The 13435-nt window shown below is 43.2% G+C and overlaps 1 protein-coding gene across 1 annotated transcript; it reads right to left on the reverse strand.

The window, feature by feature from the left end:
• Positions 1-264: 264 nt before the first annotated feature.
• Positions 265-3572, reverse strand: LOC115158430 (ORM1-like protein 3). Its single transcript, XM_029707374.1, has 4 exons — positions 3274-3572; positions 2549-2763; positions 1997-2148; positions 265-1400 (listed from the first exon to the last, which is right to left on the reverse strand). The coding sequence occupies exons 2-4, from the start codon at positions 2720-2722 to the stop codon at positions 1265-1267; spliced, it is 462 nt and encodes a 153-aa protein (XP_029563234.1). The 5' UTR covers positions 2723-2763; positions 3274-3572; the 3' UTR covers positions 265-1264.
• Positions 3573-13435: the final 9863 nt, after the last annotated feature.

Consider the following 13435-nt stretch of genomic DNA (forward strand, 5'->3'; position numbering starts at 1 on the left):
GTCTCTCCGTGCAGTTTGAAGGAAGTCTTTAAGCCCATACCCATGCACTACAATCTATTATTGTTGAATATGCAATACTTTTTCTTGAGCGGATGGTCCGGGGGCCGGAACATAATTACAAATAATTTGTAGACTGCAAATTGACCGCAAGAAGCCCAAACAGATATAAATGTTTGACTTAAACATAATAATTTCACATGTCTCTCTATTATGCGTGGGAATACTTGGGAACAGATTTCTTAAATTGAAATCACTTGGAGCTGATTTCCTGGTGTTTCTACAGTCTTTTATGTCCTACAATTAAAATCTCAGAAAACTAGAGGGGACAAATAAAACCACCCAAGGGCCAGCTGGGGAAACCTGACTTAGAGTATACAATATGTATGCACAAATGTTTCCATGAACATGAATCGCCTAACCTGCTTTTCATCTTCTGCCCTAAGGGTCCCAAATGAAATGTAAAAACAACAGATTCACAAAGCTGGAATTAGCATTTGGGGCCTGAGCATGTCTACTCTGCACTGTAGATTACAGACTGCAATGTGAACAGAAGTTTACTCTGGTTGAAATCAGAGCAAGGCAATCTAAATATGGAAATGATCAGATAAAATAAGTGTTGCTTAAACTTTCCAAACTCAGACTGAGTGGTCAGGGGGGCTAAATATAAACCCTGTGGTCCCTCCTGTCTGACCACTGCAACAGTCAGAGCAACTCCCTAGCTAACCCTTTCTCTAGCAGTCTGTCCTTTCTTATGAGAGAAAGAGAGGATGAGCCTTGTGAGGACAAGATGCTAAAGAAATGTAGAGTTATAATTCTAGAGGGCATCCATAACTGAGTGACATAACTTCCAAAATGTCTTCCTGGGTGCAAAATGTCTGAGTCTCACTTTTCTCAGGACCAAACTGCTCAGAGGTTTCTCCTCTCCACATTGTAACTCAATCTCAATACATCTCATACTCCTCAAAGGCGTCACTTGCAGTGTTCTCTGTGAATGAAATAAAATGGACATAAAGGGAACCACAAATAAACACCACAGCACAGCTTCAATAGGACCACATAGGAGCTCGGACCCAGCCGAGCCATGTAAGTCAATTCTGTGTTGTTTATCGCCCATAGGTTTCATTTAGCAGAGTGCTCAATAGCCCTGTGAGCCAGAGAAGGGCCATGGATCCCTATGGGCTGGGGGCCAATGCGGCGGGGCCTGATACTCTGTGTTTACAGTCCACAGGGAGATGGAGGAATGGCGGTGTCCTCTTCCGCACCATCAGTACTTGTTAATGCCAAAGATCCGAACTCCGTGAAGCTGGGGGAGCTTGGGAATGAGCACGGTCATCAGGGAGACCGTGTTGACCACAAAGTGGGCCCGGTCATACTTGGTGTAGAAGCTGGTGAGGATGTAGCTAGGGGGAGAGGGAAAAAGTATGAGGAAGAGAAAGAAAGGGTAGGTCAGAGAAAGACTGGAGCTGGGTGAAGGAGGTCATTTAAAAAAGGTATTGTCTGGACAACTACAGGTATCTGTTTTTTTGGTCGACAGTTACGTCTTTCCAAATCACAATGCCACATGTGAACATGTCAACTGTTGTGGATGACTTTTGAAGATCAAAGTGACAAGGACTAAAATAAAAATGTAATGTAAAATGTAAGAGGACGTATCTGCAAATAGATCCATCATGGTTCATTGACCAAGCATTAGTGACAAACCATCTGTCAGCAGTGTCTCTAAATAGAGCCTTCCGCTGACAGCAGCCACCACAGCAGCCCAGACTCCCCACTGCCCAAAGACTGGCTGGACAAGGCTGCTGAAGTCATTAACAAGGACAGCGAGAAAAAAAACGTACTTAAAAATATAGGCTAATGCTTCACTTCACAGTCCTATCACTACAAACATACCATTGCAACACGTTGCATTAAATTATACTTTATAAAGGACTATAAGTAGTAAATAGACTATTTTATAAATAGTCTATAAAGCATAAGGTAGTGTCGATGTCCTTACAGGACGATAGGAGTGATGGTGAGGAACTTGCGTGAGGCAGTGAACTGTACACCATAGTCCATCTGCTCCCAGTATGTGTAGAAGCGAGCCTTGCTCTGGTCCGGAGTCTCAAACGGGGTTCCTTTCACCAAGTGTAACAACAGGTACATGCACTGCAACACACACACCACAGAATAGTCAGTCAGGAAAGCTGTTATATAAAACATTGTACGGGCAAAAGTGATACTGTGAAATTGTCAGTAGCCTAGAACCGCAAATCGATTTAGTTTGGAAAAGGATGTGGAAGCTGGTCTGTTCTGTGACTTTTTATAGCAATGAAAATGCCACATAAAGAGACAAACGTTCCAGACTGCCCCATGGCCTATTGCTTTTATTCACTGTCACTCAGCACACTCCTAGTGACAGTGCAGACTGCAGAGTAGTTTGCTTATGGAGACTACCATTGTGTGCAATAACAGTGACTGGACCATCCACCTACAGTACTTATGTTATACAGTGGGTGAGATGCACTGGTGCCCCTAGGCATAGCCTACTAAGGTGCCTACTACCCACCAGGTTGTGTATGAGGTTGGTGAGGGTCCAGACCACGGGCACACTGGCGAAGGGGATGCTGAGCAGGATGACATGCAGCAGGCCGATGCCCAGGAGGTAGGAGAGCCAGATGCCCCGGCTGTTCATTACCCGCGTGTTGGGGTTCACCTCGCTGTGTGCCGTGCCCACGTTCATGATGTCACGTTACCACGCTCCTCGTCTGCTTGGGGTCAACACTGAGTGGTGGGAACAGAAGGGTGTGTGTCATTCCTTAGGTATGCCAGCAATTACAAATGATGCAAGCAATGCGACTAAGCTACAGCTTGACTATTCCATCCATGCATGTTCATTATTAGACCCTATTGGGAGGGGGTGGAGTCCCTAGATAGGCTAAATTTAGTTGGAATGTGGTGCTGAACTAGGTTTTGTGTAACTTTGGGGAGGGGGAGTCTTGCAGAAATGTAGCAGAAAATAGATTCGTTTTGGTCACACAGTATACAAAATTGAATACTCTTTAAGCACCAAAAATAGTAATTAAATAGCTATGAGAATTACAACACAGTCATGACCCAGCATGTAGTGCAGGCTGATTCAACTCACATTCTTTCAGTTCTTCTAGAACTTTCCATTATTCATTTGAAATATGACATTATGATCTACAATATTGCATCATGCACTAGGACTACTGTATTCCAATATCAATAATAAGTAAATAAAGTAGCCAAATCAAACAAGATAATACTTACAGGAGAAAATGGCTTCAATCGCACTTTCAGCTTCAGTCCGTTATATCGCTGTTTTCCTCTTATTCACTATCGCCTTCTCTGGTTAGGTAATTGGCATCAATAGGTCAGACTGCCATATCGTTTCGACTAGTCATTCATTCAAATACCTTCGTATTGCTTTCTTATGCAATGTTATTCAAGTATCCTTCAGTTTATAGCCCGATATTCAGGCTAAACAGTTCCACTTCCACTCCCAGCCAGCAATTCATGTAGAACGTCATCATTTTCAGAGCTCCACATTTGGATGTTGTTTTATTTTTTTTATCGCACTTAGCACTGATTGGTGTATTTACATCACATGGGTAAAATTGACCAATTCAAATGGAATGCGTTGAAACGTTGGGGAAACGCCCCCCTGCAACGTCACAGGAACAGGAGGGCGAGGGCACTTTTCATGGGTGCTGAACAGCAAATTTTGAAAATAAGTGTTACATTTCAAGCATTATAAATTACTATTATCAGTCGGTCAACCTTTGATATCAAAACGAAATGGTAGAGCTTGATTTTTACTGTACAAAAATAATCAAGTATTCACTGATAAATTACATAGTAAATTATCATTACACAGTAATAACCATTTCATATATTATTTTTAAATATTATTACTTACATTGTTAGCCCAGAAAATCTTAAGTGTTATTACATAGTCAGGATTTTTTACAAGCATTTCGCTACACCACAAGCATTTCCTCACACTTAATTAACATCTTGAGTGCCCGGGGAACAGTGCCTTGCTCAAGGGCAGAACGACAGATTTTTACCTCTGCTAACCATGTGTATGTGACCAATAAAATTTGATTTGATTTGATGTAAAAAGGGCTTAATAAAATACATTTCATTTGGTAAGCTACCAAGATAGTTACCAATTGAGTTAAATTCTTTGATGTAAGAAAAGTAGGCCTACCTAGCATGTCACCAAGTACACTACATGACCAATAGTATGTGGACACCTGGTCGTTGAACATCTCATTCCAAAATCATGGGCATTAATATGGAGTTGGTCCCTCCTTTGCTGCTATAACAGCCTCCACTATTCTGGGAAGGCTTTCCACCAGATGTTGGAACATTGCTGTGGGTACTTGCTTCCATTCAGCCACAAGATCATTAGTGAGGTTGGGCATCCCAAAGGTGTTTGATGGGGTTGAGGTCAGGGCTCTGTGCAGGACAGTCAAGTTCTTCCACACCAATCTTGACAAACCATTTCTGTATGGACCTCACTTTGTGCACGGGGGCATTGTCATGCTGAAACAGGAAAGAACCTTGCCCAAACTGTTGCCACAAAATTGGAAGCACAGAATCGTCTAAAATGTAATTGTATTCTGTAGCGTTACCATTTCCCTTCACTGGAACTAAGGGGCCTAGTCCGAACCATGAAAAACAGCCCCAGACCATTATTCCTCCTCCACCAAACTTCACAGTTGGCACTATGCATTGGAGAAGATAGCGTTCTCCTGGCATCCGCCAAACCCAGATTAGTCCGTCGGACTGCCAGATGGTGAAGCGTGATTCATCACTCCAGAGAACGCGTTTCCACTGCTCCAGATTTCAATGGTGGCAAGCTTTACACCACTCCAGCCGATCTTGGCATTGTGCATTGTGATCTTAGGCTTGTTTGCAGCTGCTCGGCCATGAAAACCCATTTCATGAAGCGCTCGATGAACAGTTCTTGTGCTGACGTTGCTTCCAGAGGCAGTTTGGAAGTAGGTAGTGAGTGTTGCAACCGAGGACAGACGATTTTTATGCACTATGCGCTTCAGCACTCAGTGGTCCCGCTCTGTGAGCTTGTGTGGCCTACCACTTCGCAGCTGTTGCTCAGAGACGTTTCAACTTCACAATAACAGCACTTACAGTTGACCGGGGAAGCTCTAGTAGGGCAGAAATTCGACAGACGTGTTGGAAAGGTGGCATCCTATGATGGTGCCACGTTGAAAGTCACTGAGCTCTTCAGTAGGCCATTCTACTGCCAATGTTTGTCTATGGAGATTGCATGGCGGTGTGCTCGAGTTTATACACCTGTCACCAATGGGTGTGGCTGAAATAGCCAAATCCACTAATTTGAAGGGGTGTCCACATACTTTTGTATATAAAAAGTTTTTGTACTTTTTTTTTTTTTACTGTTTTATATACTTTTGTATATAATATGTAGCCTACATGTGTAACTCCCTTTTCATATTGATATTAAATAGATAGATCAATACTAATGGAAAAAGTAGGCCAACGATAAAATAAAGTGCTACAAAATAGATATTTTTGCCAAATTTGCACCATTTGATCAAAACAAATAGTCTAGCTCTTTAGAGAACTCTGGCATCCTTTCAATCATAATTTGATATTTGTGCACAAAAGAAGGCCATTGACTCCTATATGTGGTGGGACAGTGGAGGCTCCTCTAGGCTAGAAGCAGTGAGAATGATTGACGAGATTTGATGCCTGAGACTCCCAAATCAAAGAAGATCAAGAGTGTCATGTTCTAGATCCCCAGATAAGTCCAAACACTAATTTAGGGAACACCGTTCCCTAAAGCTGAGGGGGTCAGCTATGTTCCATTTAACTGGGTGGTTATGTGATACCCAATGTTTTCTAAGGATACCCCAGAATTGAGTGGCATTAAACAGGTTTGGCCAGCTGACAAGGTATTATCTCCTGGTCATAGCTCTGGGTGGTGTGTTAGAGATGTAAACTTAGATCTACCGTCACATGCAAATTACAGAACAATGCTCTGAGATCACAGCTGGCATTGGAAACAATGAGAAAAACCATAACAGCGCCGTCAAGTCATGGCCATATCAAGTCCTATCAAGTCATGGCCATATCATAATAGCTATACTTTTGTCATGGTTATCAAAGCTAAGTAAATTATAATATATATATATTTTGGGGGGTACTTTTTATCCCCTTTTTGTGATATCCAATTGGTAGTTAAAGTCTTGTCCCATCGCTGCGACTCCCGTACGGACTCGGGAGAGGCAAATGTCAAGGGCCATGCGTCAACTGAGACATTGTTCGCTTAACCCGGGAGCCAACTGGCAACAACTGGCAACAGTATTCAGCTTGCAGGTGCCCAGCCCGCCACAAGGAGTCATTAGAGCACGATGGGACAAGGACATTATTTACTGCTGCTCTTTAATTATTTGTTATTCTTATCTCTTACTTTTTTGGGGGGTATTTTCTTGATTAAAACTGCATTGTTGGTTAAGGGCTTGTAAGTAAGCATTTCACTGTAAGGTCGGCCAAACCCTCCCTTAACCCAGTCGACGCTGGGCCAATTGTGCGCCGCCTCATGGGTCTCCCGGTCATGGCCGGCTGTCATACAGCCTGGGATCGAACCCGGGTCTGTAGTGATGCCTCAAGCACTGCGATGTAGTGCCTTTGACCGCTGCACCACTCGGGAGGCTCCTAAGTACGTTGTTGAGACATGTTCTTTTTTGTACATTTTTAAAGCTCACCCTGAAGTGTTCTGGCAACATCACAAACACAGGCTAGAATTCTTTTTCAGAAAGGGCGTCTTCAATATATATTTTCAATGCCTGGGGGAGAAGGAGCAAGGTATTGTTTGTTTGTATAAATCAACCTTATCGTTATAATTTGACAATGTGTTTGTTGTACATGCTATGATTTTGACTTATGCATCTAATTAGTAAAATATAAATGTTGTTTTGTTGCACAAGTACCTGATGAATAGTGGCTAATTAGCCCTATGGGCACCAAATGGTTGTATGACATATGAAATCAAGCAATCAAACAATCCAATCCAATCAAATGAGACTATCTTCAGATGATGTTCAATCAACACTCATAGAGACATACACATATTCACTGTCAAAGCCACTGATTACTCCATAATTCTCAGAGGTGACAACGTTCTCGTCATGAAACATTTCTAAACTTGCTGCCAGAAGGAATCCGTAATGTAATGTATAATGTAATGTGTAGGCTGAAGCATGGGCCTAGATCTCCAGCCCACCGTGGATATCTTTCATGTTTTATTGTAAAGCTACAGTATGATAAACACTCAGTCTGACGTGGGTGGAAATGTGATCCCTGGCCTATAACAACTCTGGCTACCTTGGTGGATGATCAAATTGAAGCTTCAAAGTCCTTGTGGTCTTTTTCCCTCTTCCATCTCTTTCTCTAACACACATTTTAATAGTTGTTCAGATGTGTTCTGGAGCAGATTACATTTCTATACTCTCTGGTCCCTCGAGGCTCTCCCAGTGAGGCTTTACAATGTAACATGTTAATAGGACTTGTGCCTGTAATAACAGCTTTTAATGATGAGATACCTTTCATGCTTAGATTCACTTTTGGCATTATTGTCTCTCTTACTCTCTAGGGCCTTCGTTTCTGTAACATAAACACAATTTTGCCCACTCCGATTCAAGGCTAGAACTACTTCGTTTTTTTTCTAGTGGTTCTAATGCGTCTGACCTTGATGTGTATTTTGATAGTGTTTCTATTTCCCTTTTGAATGTATAGTGTTGTTTACTAGGTGTTTTCCAATTAATTTGAACTATTGGCTGTTCTGTGACTACTCCCTCTTCAATCAGGGTTGATTGGAAAATGCTTTGTTCAAAAGAAAATACATTGTACAGCAGGGGCGCAACTTTGGTTTTAGAAGTAGGGGGGCCTCTTTTTTTAAATAGATTTTTTTAAATCCAGTCAGATAAACACTCCAAACAGCCTACCCGACCACTTGGAGGCGTCTGCATGGTCTTAAGCAAAGCTTTGCCTCGTTTTGTATCACATTCCAATGATAAATCTGGGGGGGACAAAAATGCAATTTCAGAATATGGGCCCCAGTGAAAGTTGCGCCCCTGCTAGTACAGTATCATTCGAATTTTGTGCTCCCTTATGTAGGCCATGCAGATGAAACGCATCAAAGTTTTTGAATCTTTGTTCCATACAACATGCCATACAAATAAAGGCATTTCAATTAATTATATGAAGAGTGCCTTGGTTCTCCTTTCTTTTTTTTCTGACAAATTCACCTTTTTTATTTTACCAAAGAGCACCTTCTATTTACAAAGACATATTATTGTGGACCCTAGCAGCGCTTCCCTTCTATTTTCTACATGGCCAATTTTGACTTTGCAGCTGGCCTATCTAAGGAGATATCGATCAGTTCTGCCTTCAGGACAAGAATCATGACAATAAACATCAACTAGCCCCTAAGAATCCCATGTGACCAGTAGATGTCACCATCCTCACATTTCCAACTGGTCGCTTCCCCCCTCTGGGATTATTCTGACTGAGAGTGAATGGTACACCTGCAGTGAGAACCAATTGAACATGTAGTCAAGCTAAATGTGAAAGTGGACAGGACAGGTATGTTGGACATTCGTCATAAGCCGTATGATAATGTAACAGAAAGGCATGATGTTGCATAGTATGCTCATTGTTCATGCAGTCTATTATACAACCCCATGTCTCTGCCCAACTCTGCATTCTGTCACCCTCTGCCAAAATACAACTTAAATCAATCCCTTCTTATTTGAATTGTAAAACTAGCCATACATAGACATGTTAGTTAAAGCAAAACTAAGGTTGGTCACTACAAGGTGGAAAGACACATTTGCTATTGGCTCTGAGATGCAGCATCACCTTGAAATACAACATGACACTGTTACTGGAGTACTATAACTTCCAACACTGACTTCCCATCAACCTTTGAATTCAGCAGCACATTTGTATTGATTCAAGATAACATTGCATTTCACTAACAAATGCTACAGTGCTAGCTATAGTTTCTTTTCACTGACTGGGAAGACATAGAGCTGACATTGGAGAAGGAGAAGACTTGACATTGGAGAAGGAGAAGACTTGTGATCCGGGCTGGGAGAATGCTAGCTATCGGTGCTGGAAAAGTCTGTCGCAGGGAGTCCATTATTGGCCCTTGAGGAAGCTGGGGATTAGAACCCCAAAGAATTTCAATAAAAGAAGTGTCTGTTTGGGGGGGGGGGACTTGGGAGCGAGTGCGGGGCTCCCTCATTGTCCCATCAGTGACTGAGAGCGAGAAGAGGGGAATGGGAGAAGCATTGTGTTTGCAGAGCCCTCTGAAGAAGGTGGTTATTAGGGGGGATGGCAAGAGGGCTGGCTATTGACTCTTCATCTTGAAGAGTGTGAACAAAGTCGCTGGTACATAGCCCCTCTTCTCTCTCCTTCTCTGTTCTCTCGGTCTCTGTTCTCTCTCTCTCTCTGTTCTCAGACCCCCTTGTTTACGAGTGCCATGAATACTGCCCCTCCACTCTGAGACCCCCGCCACCCCCAAACCTGCACGGCGGCTCATTGTGGGCTTAAGTGTCCTTTAATTAGGCTTGGGCTCAGTGTCGACTGAAGACCGCCAGCCGAGGGTTTAAGGCTCTTCCCTCCCTGTGTGACAGTGGCTTGGCCTTCCACACCAACAGGGGCTCCTGTTGCATAGCTAAAGGATGAAGTGTTTGCTGCTCTAATGAAAATGGTTTGTTTGGGGGAGAGTTCTTGTCGCTCTTTGTCCCCAGCTTACAAAAATCCCATTTCCAGGACACGTTAGCATTATAGCGTTCGGGAGATCCAGAGCAGATGGATGAGGATGCAGTCTCTGGATACAGAGAGGCCTACTGGTAGAGTGCGCCAGACATTCATGACAGCACACAACACAAGATGCGTTTCCGTTGCAGATGGGACACATCTGCAACATCGTTGCATTGTCCTGGAGTGAAACAAAAAAAACGGAGACATTGAATTGTATCTCTGTCAAACGAACACAAGCAACACACACAACCGAACACAAGCAACACACACAAACACACACCCTTGTTATTGTGACGGAGCACATTTCATTATCATATCAGGGCAAGACACAGGACTCCAAGTATGACAGAGGGAGATGGGCATTGAGAATTGGCTGAACTGCGCCGGCAAAATGAGTAATTTCTGGAAACCCCATTGTGCCAGGAGCTTACAGTGTTAGGGATTTGAAAGAAAGAGACAGAGGAAGGAGAGAAAATGGGAGCGAATGAAATAAACAAAGACAGAAAGATGGTCTAAGAAAGAACTAATGAAAGAAAATAAGTGTGTGAGGGGAGGGCGGAGTTGGGCGTGTTCAGAAACTTTTTCGCTACAGCCCAGTGTGTGTAGACACCCTCCTAATCCTGGTTTTATTGGCTGCCTGTGTCCGGCCACGTTGGTCGGATTGAGTGGGAGTGGGCGGAAGGCGGGGGGCTGAACACATGTCCTCCTTTGTAGTAATACGCTGATCAGGCCTGAGAAAGAGCCGGACTTGGTTACAGCCTTTCTCAGGTCACCGTAGAAACCAGCACAGCAGGGGTCCTCTATGTGTGCCCCCCCTCCTGGGCACATACTGATACAAGTACATAGTCTCTCTCTCATTTACACACAGATGCTTGCGGACGAGCACACGCATGCACAAGAATAGACACGCACACATGTTTTCTGTCACTATTGAGTTTTTGACATACATCCATACATTACGTAGTTAACAAACAAAGATTAAACTGGTACTGATGTTTCACAGAATAGCCTACTTCTCAGGCTGTCATGAGTCATCTTCAGAGAGAGATATAGATATGTATGGTATCAGACAGACTACAGACATAGCATCTTAATTTGATCACCCTGTTGCTGGATAACTTTTTAAACTTGTAGTGTATTTGCGTTTTAAAAAGGCTTCTGAAGTTTGTAATTTTCCCTTATGAAAAATGGCTCAATCCCTACAAAAATGTCCATTAATTATAATCCACATAATAATGAGCATTTTCTGTTGCTGCAGGAGTATCTTCCTGCTGTAGCAAACTGGCTCAAATTAAGATCCTACATCTGCACAATGGAAACTCTCCACGAGTCACAGTTCAGGACCAGGTTTTATAGAGTTGTAGATTCTAACCATAAATTTCCAGACAGTTGATCACATTGTGGCTTTGACCTGCAGGGAAACGTGGTTTCAATGTTGTTCAGATGCAGACCGCAGACCATTCCATCGCCTCCGATCGTAAATTACGCTCTTGTCACATTCCCCATCCATCCATCGTTGGCCCCGCGAAGCGTCGATCACTCCTCAAAGAATGCTGATCTCGGCACATTTTCGAACTCGTTCACCGTAGCACACGATAATGTCTGTGATCAAAAGCAGACCTTAGTTCCTTGTCGTGAGCGTCACAGATACATACACCATCTTGACGTGTACGTATACAAGGCCGTATGTCATTAATGTCAATATGACTCTCACATTTCTTGTGGATAGTGACTGATGTTTTCTTTTCTCAAGCCGGGCGATATTTGGTCCCAAAGTGCATCGGTCACAGCTTCTTTGTTGTGGGGGAACAAAACATGAGGAGAGTGAGGAGTATATTCTGTGACTGACCTCCAGGCTGGGGTCACTGGGCTCTGTCCCTGTGGTAGGTAGGCAGCTCTCCCCTCCAGAGGGCACACTCCCAGCCCCTACTGTGAAACCTTTCAGCCCCTTCCTTCAGCCCCTCCGGCACTCACTCCCTCCTGCCCTGGGGTAGAGCATGACCACCACCACCCCCAGGCAGCACATCAGTTGTCACCAGACAAACCCTACCCTAGGGTACATTTCATAGCCACACCAGAGAAGACGAGAGAGCTTTGATTGGGGGTAACCAATAGGGTTTATTTTAGGGATGTTGAGAGGTAGTAGTATAGATGAGGTTTGGATGAAGGGCCAACATGATCCTCATGGGTACTGCACGCAGAACATTAAAGCCATGATCAATTCCTTTTTGAGGCACCTGTGCCACTATGTCGACATCAGTCCAAAAGCTACAACAGATCATCAAGGAAATCATTTAGACAAGTTTAGTCAATGAATAATGTTTCTCAAAAGGATGATTACTTCAGTGAATAGCTGTGTGTCTGGTGAGAAATATAACGGTTGAATAAATCTCACGGTAAATAACTTTTAAATAACTCATATTGATCTTGTTTTGACTCAGGCGTGACGTCACGGCATCTGTGTTACAGAGAAAACACCATCTGAACACACAGAATCATAAGAACATAGAGGAACCACTAAGAGCATTAGACATCATTCTCTAAACACACGATGCAACACACTGGCAAAACTCTAATAACAAGCTGTCCAACCGAGAATAGATTTTCTCTCTATAGGGGAAACATAAGAAATGTATCAATTTCCGCTAACATACTGCAGTCTTTTCATGGGTTAATTTATGTTTTTGCTGTTGCGGTACAGTACATCAATATGCCTTTGTTGAAAATAAAACTTTTCCCTAAGTCTTGATATAAATAATAGAGCATTTAACCCCGTGACTCAACAAAAGTGTGAAGTTTGTTATGGTCACAAATCAGTTTCCCAACATCTAAATTGACTTTGGGTTAGCTCTAGAAATAGTGCCCCCATCTCCCTCCTCTCTCTCCGACTACTGCCTGCCCCACAGCCCATCAAAATGACAATGGTATTGATGTAAAATGTGTCACCTTTGGCCCACTACAGCATATTAACTTGAGTGACTGGCTCGACCATCACGTTTTATGGCTTTATTGTGTCTCCTTTTATGTCCTCTTGTCGGAGTGGGAGGACAACAATTTAGAAAATTCACTGTAAATGTCCCCCTGTGTGTGTGACAGAGAAATGGTGTGTGGATACACTGTATGCACATATACCCGCATCAATTAGTCAGGGCACAACCCCTTAAAAATGGAGTCAACACTTCCTCCCCCCGTATACCCTCCTCTCCGTTGTCAATCCCAAAGCATCCATGAAAAGGCAGGCCTTACATCCTTTCACCTATCCTCAGCCACTTTAGGGAGTGCTGGCATTGAATTATCATGGATGAAATAGATTGAATAAGAAGAACTCTACCTTTTTCCTCTGTCCCTCCCTATACCTCCCCTCTCATTTTCCCTCCCTCTCGCCCTCCCTCTTTCTCCCTCCTTTTTTTCACATTACCAGGGGGTGGTGTGTGATTGACAGATGGGAACAAATATTTTTTTTCGTAACCTAAGGCCATCCTCTGTGATTGGCTTGCCAGCTGACATCTCCAAACCTCGCTCGTCTTCTCCCCCCCTTTAATATTGGGCCTGTGGATGAGGCATCCTGAGGGAGAAAAAAAAGTGGAGAGAAAAAGATATCTACCTTAGGAAA

This window comes from Salmo trutta, chromosome 2, assembly GCF_901001165.1.
Source record: "Salmo trutta chromosome 2, fSalTru1.1, whole genome shotgun sequence".
NCBI classification, from domain to species: Eukaryota; Metazoa; Chordata; class Actinopteri; order Salmoniformes; family Salmonidae; genus Salmo; species Salmo trutta.

Bases quoted from the DNA above. Each gene is read 5' to 3' on its own strand.
- LOC115158430 (XM_029707374.1), bottom strand. From the start codon at position 2,722: ATGAACGTGGGCACGGCACACAGCGAGGTGAACCCCAACACGCGGGTA. The intron at 2,149-2,548 runs GTGGGTAGTAGG...TGTGTGTTGCAG, and splicing joins CCAACCTCATACACAACCTG to TGCATGTACCTGTTGTTACA. The intron at 1,401-1,996 runs GTAAGGACATCG...CTCTCCCCCTAG, and splicing joins ACCATCACTCCTATCGTCCT to CTACATCCTCACCAGCTTCT.